Source organism: Zerene cesonia, chromosome 9, assembly GCF_012273895.1.
Source record: "Zerene cesonia ecotype Mississippi chromosome 9, Zerene_cesonia_1.1, whole genome shotgun sequence".
NCBI classification, from domain to species: Eukaryota; Metazoa; Arthropoda; class Insecta; order Lepidoptera; family Pieridae; genus Zerene; species Zerene cesonia.
The window spans coordinates 3,938,239-3,951,256 of record NC_052110.1 but is presented as its reverse complement, the minus strand read 5'-3'; the positions used below and the strand labels follow the sequence as shown (position 1 = coordinate 3,951,256).

Below are 13,018 nucleotides of genomic sequence, written 5' to 3'. Positions count from 1 at the left end.
TCGTTTATAGCACAGAGTTACCAAATAACCAAATCCCATTACATAATATATCTATTTACAATTCCAAAACATAAACATTACCAGCAGACTGAGGCTGAGCAAAAATATAATATTATCAGAATAAGAGGCGGACCTCGGAAGCACAGTATATACACAATATTTCATATCTCAAGCCTATTTGGCGGCAATTTTTTGAAGCGTATGCAATTTTTTTTTCTGTAGTCTGTTATTATACTCATAACAAGTGTTAAGTAAGTAATTCATGTTAAACTTACACATCTACTTCCTTTTTCCTTGTCTTTTAATTAAATATTTGTAGATTTCAAAAATGAATCATTAATCAAGTGTTTTCTTGCTACTGGCAAGCCAAAATCCGAGTTGACATCATAGATACACTTATATGCGGTTGACATCGTACTGAATTTGACGGATGAATTTAAATTTGTTTTGTCAAGCTCAAACTGTAACGGTCACAGTTTGAAATTGTTGAAAACGAATTGTTACTCGAATGCGTGATTAGTGAAATATTTTTTTAAAGATTTCGTGCTACTTCTATAAATAATGATGGAAACTGAGATAAAAGAAGTAAAAGAACTTGAAGCAAGAATAATTAATCATGACGCTTATGGAAAACCGTATGTAAACACTAATGGGAGCTTAATGTTATGGTTGTTATGTATTGTAAAAACATCTTTTGTTTTAGATACAAATGGTCACCTAGAGACTTTGAACTGGGTTCAGCACTTGGACAAGGAAAATTCGGTCACGTTCATGTAGCACGCGAAAAGAAAACCGGTCTATTAGTCGCAATAAAAGCTTTGTTCAAATCACAAATTATGCATTCAAAATGCGAACGACAAGTTATGAGAGAGATAGAGATTCAATCTCACTTAAAGTTAGTGTCCACTTCTATTAATAAATGACGTTACACTTGTAATTAACCCCAAGATATACATGAAATGAAACTGTATTATCTTCTAGGCATCCAAATATTCTACGATTGCTGACATGGTTCCATGACGAAAGACGTATTTATTTAGTGATCGAGTTTGCAGCCGGTGGTGAACTTTATAAACATCTAACAAACTCGCCAAAAGGAAGATTCCCTGAGCATAAGGCTGCTCGTTATATTTACCAGGTATGTGACTATGGTAGGAAAGGAAAGTGATTGTTTTTATTAGTTTTATGTCATCTACATGTGATTCAAATCTGTTTCAATAATCAATCAAATTTGGAAATCTCAACAACAACATTACCTTTACTTCACATAAGCAACTTTGCTAAAATAATACATACACAATGCAGTTAATATACAAGGACAAGCAAATTAAATTTTTATCATGTTGCTTTACTTCAACAAAATAGAGAAAAAGTTTTATAATTATAAAGAATATTCTTCATATGTAGAGAGCACCTGAAACCTACTTAAAATTTGGTTAATGTTTTATAGTTTAACTTTCTTCTGTCCGCGACATTGCGTTAATGTGTTAAATTTATGAGTTTAATAGATGTTAATGAAATTTTCTCCTGAATCACTGTCTATAAAAAAAACTGCATTAACTTTTGTGTAGTTTTTAAGAATTGAACATAAGAGGGTCATAGGGATAGACGGAGAAAGCGACTTTGTTTAAAACTATGTAGTGACTTTTTTTATGGCAGAGTTAGCAAGGGAGCAGATGGGCCACCTGATGTTAAGTGGTCACCACCACCCATAAACTTATCACCTCTAGTGTTACTAGTGTTTTGCCGGCCTTTCAGTGACATAATTACACTCTTTTATGGAAAGCCCCAATTACGTAATGTTTTGGGAACACCATAGTATTTTATAGTGTGAGCATTACAATTTGATATTTTTTTTCTTTATAGGTAGCAGATGCAGTTGAATATTGCCACCAGCATCATGTTATCCACAGGGATATTAAACCTGAAAATATTCTGGTTTCCTTCAATGGTGACCTTAAATTAGCTGACTTTGGCTGGTCTGTCCATGCCCCTTCAGAAAAGTAAGTTTAAAATCATGTTATGTGCATCTTTATCTATACCATTAAATAAGATTGGAGTGTTATTTTTGTATTATTACAATAGCTACTTTTTACTTTTACACAATTTTTACAATTTTGGATATCTGTTCTGGCTAATCCCTAGAATAGCTGAACTGATATTAACAACACTGGTAGATAGCTAATGTCTTATATAATTCCAATATTCCTGCAAGATGAGGATATAAAGTACAAAAATCATTTACTTGGGTGAAACTGTGAGATACAGGTATTATACAAGAATGATTCAAAATATTTATACATGAGGATGTGTTATTGATACTTGTGTGTCTTCTAGGAGGAAGACTATGTGCGGTACACTTGACTATTTACCACCAGAAATGATAAAACATGAAGTTTATGATGTTTCTGTAGACCACTGGTGTATTGGTGTCCTATTATATGAATTCCTAGTAGGAAAGCCTCCATTTGAGAGTGATGGACAAGACAAAACATATGCTCGGATATTAGCTTTAGATATGACTTACCCATCATATGTTCCAGAGGGAGCAAAGGATCTTATTTCTAAGGTAAATTTATTCATTTAAATTTAACATTCAATATCAATTCATCCATAAACATTTCAGTCTGTATCTTGAATAGTTTTTAAAAGAGTATTTGCCATGGTATATCAATGTTTGGGTTTCCATACATTTAACCGGGGCATATACAAAATTAAATTCACAAATATAAATAAATGAGAGGACACTGGATAAGGCTTTTAAATATAGTTGGGGTCTCTAACAGTTTCTTATTAAAATTAATAATTTTCGAAACATGTACAACTAAATTAGAAAAAATCCAATGTAGTGCATGCAAGCAAAGCCATAGGCGGAAAGCTGGTTGAAATTAAAATGTTTGTAAATATAATTTAAATCAATTTCAGTTACTACGACATTCAAGTAAGGAGAGACTGTCACTGGACTCTGTTAAAAGACATTATTGGGTACAGCAGTTTCAAAGTACCACATGACCATCTATATTATAAATATCATAAAATTGTCAATCAAATAAAAAATTGATGATTTAGTAAATTATATTTTGACACTAGGAACTTCTGCTTTCATTTACTTACCTTGTATTTTAAAAATTATAATTGTATAAAGTAATAACAACTTAATTTGTTACAAAATGTAAACTTTATTTGTGCCAATTTGTAATTTTTATTTATGGAATTTCTAATATATCACAGAGTGTAACCAAATTTACTGATCCATTTGAGACCTTCTTTAGTATTTCCGGCAGGTTTATATTCTAAGGCAATCCAATCATTATAGCCATTGTTTTCTAAATGTTTGAGAATGTATTCATAGTTGATTTCTCCGGGAACATCTGGTTCATTGCGACTTGGAACCTGTGCAATCTAAAATGTTGGTCGAAATAAGCATTTAATGGTTTGTTACATTATGTCATTTATTAAGAAAAACTAAATAGCAATATATATTTTAATGAAATTACCAAACTATGGTTATTATTTGAATGTAACAATATATAATTAATGCATTATTCCATATTGTGATAACATTTTTGCACTAAATTTACTTCTTCTAGCAAATTGATATTGTCTGACTTATTCTATTTTTTATTTATAATTGGGCATATTTTAAGTCCCATTTACATTGTATTTTTTCTGTAATTAATTCATTTTACCTGCACATGTCCAACATAAGGCATGAGATTCTTTATATTGTAAGACATGTCTCCACAAATATGTTGCAAGTGGAAAATATCTAGCTGAAGCTTTAAGTTCTCACTCCCAATTCTTTTGATAATTTCTACAGCTGAAAACACCAATGAAACATTGAAACAGAATAAACATATTACAATTACTGAATATGAAAAATAAATATACACATAAAGGAACATCTTTCAAAAACTCATTTTATAGCATATAGAGTAAGTAAATATTGACTGTTCATTGTTCAATTGATTTTTACCTTTTGTATAATCGTTAAGGAAGTATTTTGGTACAGTATGCTGATTTATGGGCTCAATTAAACCTGTTAAATTTTCCTTCTTCAATTCACCTGCAGCATATAATAAATTACTTTCAAACACTTCCCAATTCTTGGGAGTAACTGCATCTATCTTCCCAGCCATTATATGTACTTTTCTTACTCCAAGTGCTTTTGCATAGTTGATGGTTTCTCTTAAGTTTTCCTTAAATTCATTTTCTTTTCCGGGTACTGCAGTCACACCTAGTTCACCTTTACTCACATCTCCTATATTAAAATGTAAAGTTTTAATATGTATAAACCATTTCAAAATTTTTGTGTAATCATTTGTCAAGAAAAAATTATCCTTTAAATAAGATCATAAAGATATTTAGTATAATAAAGTTGATAATGGAATTGCTACCTGTTTTTAGATTTATGAGAACTTGTTCAATGCCAGCATTTTCCTTTGCTTGCTTTACCTGCTCTATACTATGACCAAACGGAAACCCGGTTTCCACAGCTTTAAAACCTGCCTCTTTTGCTAATGCATATCTTTCTAAAACTGTGGCTCCTTCAGTAAACATAAAAGCTAAATTAGCACAAAATTTCATCTTCACTGTTGCACTATTTTATTTAAAAAAAATTATGTAAGTTCAATAGTTGTGTAACTACTAATTAAAATATCACTGTTTTCCTAACATTTATATTACTTGTTGACATACAGTTATCAGTTTTCTTATCTAACCAAAACGACTACCGCGAGATACTGAATAAATAAGTACCTCCTTGATGTGTACATAACAAACCAATAACCACAATATAATGTTATTTGCTATAGATGTTACTTCACTTTCACAAATTCATGGTTGACATTCGCGTTTATTGACAGATCGGTATTTTTTTATGGCAAGCTATTCAATGGTAACAGGATTTTTTATGGTCGGTCAAATAAAAAAAAAAAAATAGGCTTTCTTTTTTTATCATATTATTAATCAGGGATTATCAAAATATAACATTATTTCTAGTCTGCTTTATATTATATAAAAAAAGTGAAGTCCCGTGTCCCCTAGTGGGGTATGGGGCAGATGAGCTGTTTCACTGATCGATTTTATTTACGGACAAGTAGGTGATCAGCCTTCTGTGTCCTGCCAGACCGAGACATTTTTTTTTTGTGCGTCCCCACCGGGAATTGAACCCAGGACCCCTCGGTTCTACGCTCAGGCGTTAACCACTGTACCAAGTAGGCGGCGGCTTTATATTATGCATTTTGTTAAATTTTCCTAGATATGGTCATTTTGTTGGTAAATAGCATAAAAGAAATAAAATTTTAATCACTAAAGAAGAAATAAACATTAAAAATATTAGTTGTTACATGATAATTATATAAATCAGAATGCTTCGTAAGTATATCGACCACATTAATGTTGATGAATTAAGAAAAGAATTTTTAGTTTTTTATCATTACGTACTACCGGTTTTAATTTTCTTTTGGGTAATTACTTACCTACGTATTATTTGTAAATAATATGTCAATTTCGAGGAACTACTTAAATCCTCCGGTGCTCCGTAACTTGCATAATTACGGTTTTATCAGAAAGTATTTTGTATAACAAAAATATGATTTTTCAGGATCCATTCATATAATGAGAGTTGAAAGTAATCCATTCGTTACTCATATTTTGACCCCTACCACTTAAAAAAGTAAAGTATAATATTCAATATTATATACGTACAATATGTTAGTATTCAATGTCCCAATCACCTTAATCCTCTTCCTCCTCCACAAGGAAAAAAGATGTCTGACTATTTAAAATTAAATTCACAAATATTGCATTGTTCGGGACTGCAGATTTTATGACATCTACATTCGATTAAATTAAATAATTTATAGTATTGAAACTGCCCATGAACATTCAAAAAGATAGCGCCTTTGCGGATGCACTGCCTGGAAGAAACTGGAAAGAAGGAATGTACTAGGAAGGGTGAAACAGGCGCGATTTTACGTTTAAATTAAAAATCGTATTGATTCAAGGAAATAAAACAACCAAGCAAGCTTTATATCTTTTTCTCATTATTTTCAGTATAACCCATCGAGTACATTAGAATAATATGGATGTAAATAACCATATTTTTATCCGTAACAACAATTAGCATTTAAACATAAGGTACATAAAAATCTAACAAGTTTGTATAACATGAATGTCGATATTAGGCGAACATAAATAAATTATACTTAGGAAATGGCCACTTCTATAATGTTTGGTTAACATAGTGAAGCTGCACATTAAATTATTAATACGATATAGTAAGGTGGAATAGGTGTATACTAAACTCTTAAAACTACATATTTGATTCACTGCTCAATTTAACTTGACAATTCATAAATGCATTCTTCTGATGTCGCAGTACAGTGCTTATAGAGGTATTCACGGTTAATTATATAAATATTATTTTTGATATTAACACAGCCATATTTTACTACGTTGTGTAGTTGTAAATCTTAAAAGCTAGTTAGTGTACTTAAACTATAAAGTTGAATAGATAATAGAAAAGTATACGATTTGAGCAGACTGTGCCAATACCCTGTATCACTTTGTCTTCCTATTCTTCCGAGTTTCATCATGGCAACCTTTGATGGCAACATACTTTCTGAAAAAACTCGCCCACGAAGTATCTTTGTCATAATATTACCATTATCATCCGTTTTAAACCTGTTTTTAATTACCAAAGTTACTTATTTACAAATATCACAGTGCACTGAAAACACATATGCAATGTCCTATAGTATGTACCACATATACATACAGGTTTATTTTCACATTCTCTTAATATGACTATGCGATTGATGAATTTTTGTAGATATATTACAATCCAAGAAGTTTCACTTTAACCCTAGGAATAAAAAACAGGTCAAATCATTCAGAATCAAAATCGTTTAACCTTATCCCTTATCTTATACTGTCTGAAAAATGTCATCCAATACTCAGTTCAATATTTTATATCATTATCAGCAATTCTTAAAGTATTTCACTGGTTTTCATACTTCTATAACTTATTATAACAGACATAAATTCATTGGTCTTGATAAATATATTGTCGTTGTAACTTACAAAAGTATCGGAACGTGTCGGTTAGAACTATTTATTAAGTAGTCGACTCAAACTACTGACCGGAATATTTTCCATCTTCAATCATTAACAGAGTCGGAATTTAATAAGAAATAACTTTGGAGATATATCGCCATATGACAAACTTTGCTTTTTTAAACTTGCGGGGAGAAATATTGTATTACACGAAGCATCAAGCAATCAAGACTATACATATTTAATTGTACATGTTATAACATATGTGAAAGCATAACGACCTTCTCGATCTCCAAAGTTATTTTACAAGAATAATTGCTGTTTTAGAATTAGCAATGGTAAAATAACCAATACCAAGTCTTAAAATGATACAATAAATTTTTGTAAAACTATTACTTAAATTATTATCAGTACAAACTTAGGCAGCGTAGTGGAATGTGATTTTGTTTACCATTCTACTAGTCTTAGGGTGACTGGGGACTTTGGTGATAGAAGGAAGTCAAACTGGACATCTATTTCACCTTCGAACTCCACCCGCCAATTTTGCAAAATCTGTAAATAGCAAGCAATATGGATTTAATAATTAAACCATCAATTTCTTCAAATTGTGCGCCTAGTTGAACGAAATAACGTCTTTTAAAAAATCCCTGCGAAACCAGCACCACATGTATCTCTTATTTTACAAATTATTGTCCCCTTATGCGAGATAACGCCCTCTTGTTTGCGCTGAAGGCCTAGAGACGACGGTCGGAACTTTATATTAATGACTAATTAAATTGATGAAAAATTAGGCGTTAGAGAAATTGCTTTATAGAATAAGAATTTTAAAGTGAAGTCCCCTTTCCCATAGATTGACTGATTCTACAGTACTTAACTAGGTAATCCAGATTATTATCGAACTCTGTACTCAATTTCATACAAATGCAACCAGATATTCTTTTGTGTAAAAGAGTAACATCTTTCCTTAAAAACGTTCATGCTTATAATGTTGAGGGGTATACCTTAGCTAGTAACAAATGCAGCTCGAGCTCAACGAATCTCTTCCCGGGGCACATGCGCTTGCCGCGGCCGAACGGCGCGACGAGCGAGGCGGCGTGCGGCTCGCGCACGTCGATCCACCGCTCGGGGAGATACTCGCTCGCGCGCCAGAAGTTCTCCTCCCGCCTGCACGCTGTTACCGTGTGCGCGAGGACGAATGTCTGCCAAACAGAGATATTTTAACATTAAATAAGCATACGTAATTTAAGTTTGTTTAATAGCTAAAGCAAGAATTTGCAAGCATGTAAAGGGCTATTCCTTTTTCTTTTCGAAAAAACTTGTGGTTATGGCTAATTTTTATTATAAAAGATGTTTGACCAATTATTCTTTACTTCCGATTCCAACTAAAATAAAATCGAATATCAGAATTTTTAAAAAATCTCACCCCAGCTGGTATTCTATGGCCGTCAATATTCACGGGTTGCTCCAGAAGTCTGGCCAAGAACGGTACAGTGGGCAACACTCGAAACGCTTCATTTGCCGCTGCTTTCAGAGATGGCGCTAAAGCTAATTCTTCTATTGTTAAATCACCACAGGATGGCAGCTCTGATCTTATTTTTTGTTGCCAGTCCGGTCTTCCACTCAGTAGATACAGCAGAAATATCAAACTGTTAGCAAGCTGGAAAATGTATTTTTTTAGTAGGTATTTCGTTTACTTTCGAAAAAGCAAAAAATATGTACATGTTGGTTTATTTATAATTTACCTAATCAATTTTCTACTAAACCAAATTGCCCATTAAATGAAAATAATAATAAGCAAATTCAAAAGAACAAGACGTCTATTCTATTATTCTTAAGTACGGACGCCGTTCAAATACAATTAGAATCCGGACATTCAAATAAAGAAGTAAAAACTTCATCAAATCCAGTCAACCGAAAATCGCTTATCCATTCGGCGATCTCAGACTAGTAGGTTTATAGCTACATAATATATAAAAGATCCTAGACAATAGTGCACTCACGGTCTCAATGCCAGCTGTGATAAAATCGATGACGGCGGCTTTTTTGTCCCTTGTGTCTAGTTCGGGGTTTGCGAGTATCTTGAGGAAGATCTCTTGCATGCCGTCATCCTGCGCCGCGCCGTGAGTCCTTGACTTCGCTTCCTCCATTAATTCCGATACTATCCTGCCATAAGCAATGCCGTATGTTAGATGTGTTTTTGGGTCCTTTGTTTGAGATTTATTATTCTGAGTACAAACAATATTGACTCAACATTTATCATACGTTTATTTATTTTCTATTTAAGTACATATCTATATTCACTCAATTTTATAAAAATGTAGTTATTGTATATATAAATGTAGCATTACAATAAGAATTAAAACTAAACAAAGGAACTATTATAACGGTATCTATAAATTGCGAATAGAGGAAACGATTAAAACTCACGTGTGAATAGTTTCCTCGCTCCTAACGAACGTCTTGTAAAGCGTGGTAGGTGCAAACTTCCATAATGGCGCACCGTAGTAGGAGTCCCTTTGAGCCCTAAAGTGGGCTTTCACCGCTGCAGCAAGTGTTGCCGCCCGACCCGACATGCATCTCTCTAAGAAACCCAATCTTGCGCCTAACATAAGACCACATACCGCTGAAAATAAAAATGAACTTGAAATCTCATAACACATATTATTACCTATATGTAGGTAAGTACCTCACCACTTACACATAAATTTGAATTTCATATGTGATAGATAACTAAATTCACTTTTGAAAATCCATTTTCTCTTCACATTTTTTTTTTCTAGCCTTGCTAGTATTGCTCGTCAAAAACAACAATGCCTATACTCTTAGAACAATTAAGTAGTTTCCCTCAAACTAGTTTGAACAAAAAAATAAGAAGACTAGATATTTTAATTGTTAATCAGCATTAAGATCTCAAAATATATTTTTATATTTCTAATTGAGTTATCTTATTTATTTAATATAAGACAACATATTATTTTTTTGACATTATTTTTTTGTTTCAGTTTTCTGATTGCACCACATTTTCATCAGTCTTCAGTTCTTCAGTCAGATCCTTATCATCCCCTTAGCATTATATCTCACTTTATATGGTATTAATTGGATGAATATGTGATATATTTATTAAACTGGTAAAACATAAATGCTACCTAATTAATGAATGTAAAATGTCGAACATACACAAATGGAGATATCAGACGGAAAAGGAGACTGGTTCTGCAGACTGCACATACGTGCATGTAAATAAGTACTATAATATTAGCCTTAGATCGTCGTGGTTACTAAGTATGTAGGACAGAAGGTTCGATTAACTGTTCTTAGGAACTTGTTTGACGTTCTTTCCCGTCTTACACATATAATACAATTATAATTAAAAATAACAGTCTATAGTAAAACACCAGCTAAAAAAACATACTTAGTACAAGAAGTAACACAATAAATAAGGCCTTAATTATTATATAAGTTTGTCGGACTTCAAAATTCTACACAAAACATATGTTTATACTTTTTGTATGTTCAGTTTTTGTCTAATTAAAAATATAGATACATGTTATAATGAGTAGTCATAAAGCACGAGTTACTTAATGAGGTCAAATATGAGGTTCAAAGATGCTAGTAAATTAGTCGAGATTGTTCTAGAATCTAGACATAATCAAGTCGTGTTCTAATTTGATAGACAAACCTAGTTACTTATCACTTAATCGTCTATTCACGAACTTAACCCACATGCCTATTTACGCGTAGACGTTCGATTAATAATGTTACGTATTATGAAAATGAATTTATTGAATTACGCCAAGATCGTGGAGGTTATCTCTATACTATATTTAATTTTTATCAACAAATTTGTTCTTATTGAATATCGCGATTACGTCCTACTCGCTTTTATTAAATTATATTGTGCTCCGGTACATAAATTCGAATAAATAAAAATAAAGTATGTCGTTGTAAACAACTATATTTTCTATCACAGTAGTAAGGTTGATTTAAAAATTAACTGTAACTTAACTAAGTTTTTTGCAGTAGCTATAGGGGGTATGTGTTTCAGTTTAAATCCTACACGCACAGAGAAATATATATCTATCAAAATTTATACGGAGGTGTAGTACATTTTACTTCTCAATTTGTTATTCATATATGTATAAAAAATATTTAATGCATTTGCATTAAATCACAATAATAATTTGCATTTAGCAAGTACCTAGCTGTATAGGTAGCTAATAGCGCTAAAAATAATTTTGTTGAGGCAATTAATATCGTTTAGATTTTTATTGGAACAGTAGTAAGATAGGTATTCCCGTGTCTCGAGATTGGAGATAAAAATATTTATTTAAACACTATAAATCTTTCGCAGTTATTATGTCTCATTAAAATAAGATGCATCGCGTAATATATACGACGACGTCTGCGCAAAAAGAAGATCGTCTGTAGAAAAGAATAATTGTACATAAATAAAATATTTAGCTTGCTTATTTTATCTGCTTCTAAAGAATTGCTATATACCAATAAACGAGAAAAAATAAACAAGTTCAAAACTGATTCAATTGCGATACGTTTACTTTCAATACCACTGAATAGAAACACAATTATTACACCAGAAAATCTTTTATCAATTGTTATGAATTGTGTTTCTAACTTAGGTATTATGCATCGTAATATATCATAACGCCTATCATGCGGGCACGCAATCTATTCTACACAATTTTGACCTACATTACACTATCGTAAAAGCCATATTTCATTCAAGAATGCTATCCTTTCAATGATATCTAAACATGTGACGTAAGCTTAAGGATTGCTGATGCAATATAATAAAATTAACAAAACCATATTTTGTTTTCTATTACGTAGGTACAGCTTTTATATGGTGCATAGTATGATGCCAATTATGGTGGCTGGTCTTTTGAGATGATACGAGGATAACAGATTCAGATTTGTGTTTGAGTATATTCCAAAAAATGCAATTTAATTGTTTACGTTTGTACTGATAATATTGGCGTAATATCGTATTGTTTTACTTTTGCAAATGTACGAGATAGTGACAATCATTTGAAACAAGCTTCTTCTACAAATCTTATATATCATAGTCTCCGTAATTTAACAAATAAATATCGCTTTATACACCAATTAATAAAAAAAACCTGGACTCATGACATAACAAATATTAATATAACGTAAGTACTAAGCTGTAGGAACTACGATCACAAAATACTACAAACATGTCTACTAGAAAAGGAATTATAGATAAAAATCGAGAATACATCGTAAATAGATACAAACTTATACCTCGAGGGTTCCTCTGTGGTTACACAATCAAAACTATTAGTTAACCACATTTACACTTAGCTGATCTTGTAACAATGATTAGATCATATAAAAAATATGTTACATAAGAAAACAACTCCAAGAATAAAAATGAGTAAATGTTTCATGCACCTATTGTCACGAATTTTCTGCAAAAAATTCCATCAATATTAATTGGTCTATTGAACTAGCATGATGAAGGGTTTTTTACTAGTTACCATTTAAACTAATATCGAAACAAAAAGTTTAACCGTTGTCTACTAAACTGTAGGATATAAAATTAAAGCGAAACCGTAACCTTGATAGATAATAGAATAAATTTTGACTATTTTATTTAGGGCCATGTATTAACGTACCAAAATTACATTAAAATCTATACTAATATTATAAAGTTGAAAAGTTTGTTTGCTTGCTTGTTTGAACGCACTAATCTCAGGAACTACTGGTCCGATTTGAAAAATTCTTTGAGTGTTAGATAGCCCATTTATTGAGGTAAGCTATAGGCTGTAAATGTACCACGATGGAATCCGGGGCGGACCGCTAGTTTTTCATTATTATGAATTGTTGAAATTATTTTTGTCCTTATTTAATTTTTAGTTTTATAGCATTGAAATGCTTTATAAATGAGAAATTTTGAAAGAATAGAAAAAATTTGATC

The 13,018-nt window shown here is 31.7% G+C and overlaps 3 protein-coding genes across 4 annotated transcripts in view; 1 reads left to right on the top strand and 2 right to left on the bottom strand.

Moving 5' to 3' along the window:
- The first annotated feature begins 444 nt into the window (after window positions 1-444).
- Window positions 445-3,079, top strand: LOC119828959 (aurora kinase B). Its single transcript, XM_038351300.1, has 6 exons — window positions 445-635; window positions 704-895; window positions 982-1,138; window positions 1,867-2,003; window positions 2,338-2,569; window positions 2,926-3,079. Exons 1-6 carry the CDS (start codon window positions 562-564, stop codon window positions 3,010-3,012), a joined length of 879 nt encoding a protein of 292 aa, XP_038207228.1. The 5' UTR covers window positions 445-561; the 3' UTR covers window positions 3,013-3,079.
- Window positions 3,080-3,156: 77 nt separating this feature from the next.
- On the bottom strand, window positions 3,157-4,605 carry LOC119828960 (putative hydroxypyruvate isomerase). Its single transcript, XM_038351301.1, has 4 exons — window positions 4,398-4,605; window positions 3,977-4,261; window positions 3,690-3,820; window positions 3,157-3,402 (listed from the first exon to the last, which is right to left on the bottom strand). The coding sequence occupies exons 1-4, from the start codon at window positions 4,585-4,587 to the stop codon at window positions 3,226-3,228; spliced, it is 783 nt and encodes a 260-aa protein (XP_038207229.1). The 5' UTR covers window positions 4,588-4,605; the 3' UTR covers window positions 3,157-3,225.
- Window positions 4,606-6,025: 1,420 nt separating this feature from the next.
- LOC119828929 (ecdysone 20-monooxygenase) overlaps window positions 6,026-13,018 on the bottom strand; it is a 28,800-nt gene continuing 21,807 nt past the window's right edge. For both annotated transcript variants that reach the window (XM_038351246.1, XM_038351247.1), the window contains 5 exons: window positions 9,487-9,682; window positions 9,060-9,222; window positions 8,483-8,716; window positions 8,061-8,258; window positions 6,026-7,611 (listed from right to left, as the gene is read on the bottom strand). In XM_038351246.1, the coding sequence (XP_038207174.1) occupies window positions 7,507-7,611; window positions 8,061-8,258; window positions 8,483-8,716; window positions 9,060-9,222; window positions 9,487-9,682 (896 nt within the window). In that variant the 3' untranslated portion in view covers window positions 6,026-7,506. The remainder of the gene's footprint in view (window positions 7,612-8,060; window positions 8,259-8,482; window positions 8,717-9,059; window positions 9,223-9,486; window positions 9,683-13,018) is intronic.

Bases quoted from the DNA above. Each gene is read 5' to 3' on its own strand.
- LOC119828959 (XM_038351300.1), top strand. From the start codon at position 562: ATGATGGAAACTGAGATAAAAGAAGTAAAAGAACTTGAAGCAAGAATA. The intron at 1,139-1,866 runs GTATGTGACTAT...TTTTCTTTATAG, and splicing joins CTGCTCGTTATATTTACCAG to GTAGCAGATGCAGTTGAATA. The intron at 2,004-2,337 runs GTAAGTTTAAAA...TGTGTCTTCTAG, and splicing joins GTCCATGCCCCTTCAGAAAA to GAGGAAGACTATGTGCGGTA.
- LOC119828960 (XM_038351301.1), bottom strand. From the start codon at position 4,587: ATGAAATTTTGTGCTAATTTAGCTTTTATGTTTACTGAAGGAGCCACA. The intron at 4,262-4,397 runs GTAGCAATTCCA...ATTTTAATATAG, and splicing joins TCTCATAAATCTAAAAACAG to GAGATGTGAGTAAAGGTGAA. The intron at 3,403-3,689 runs GTAAAATGAATT...CCAACATTTTAG, and splicing joins CTTATGTTGGACATGTGCAG to ATTGCACAGGTTCCAAGTCG.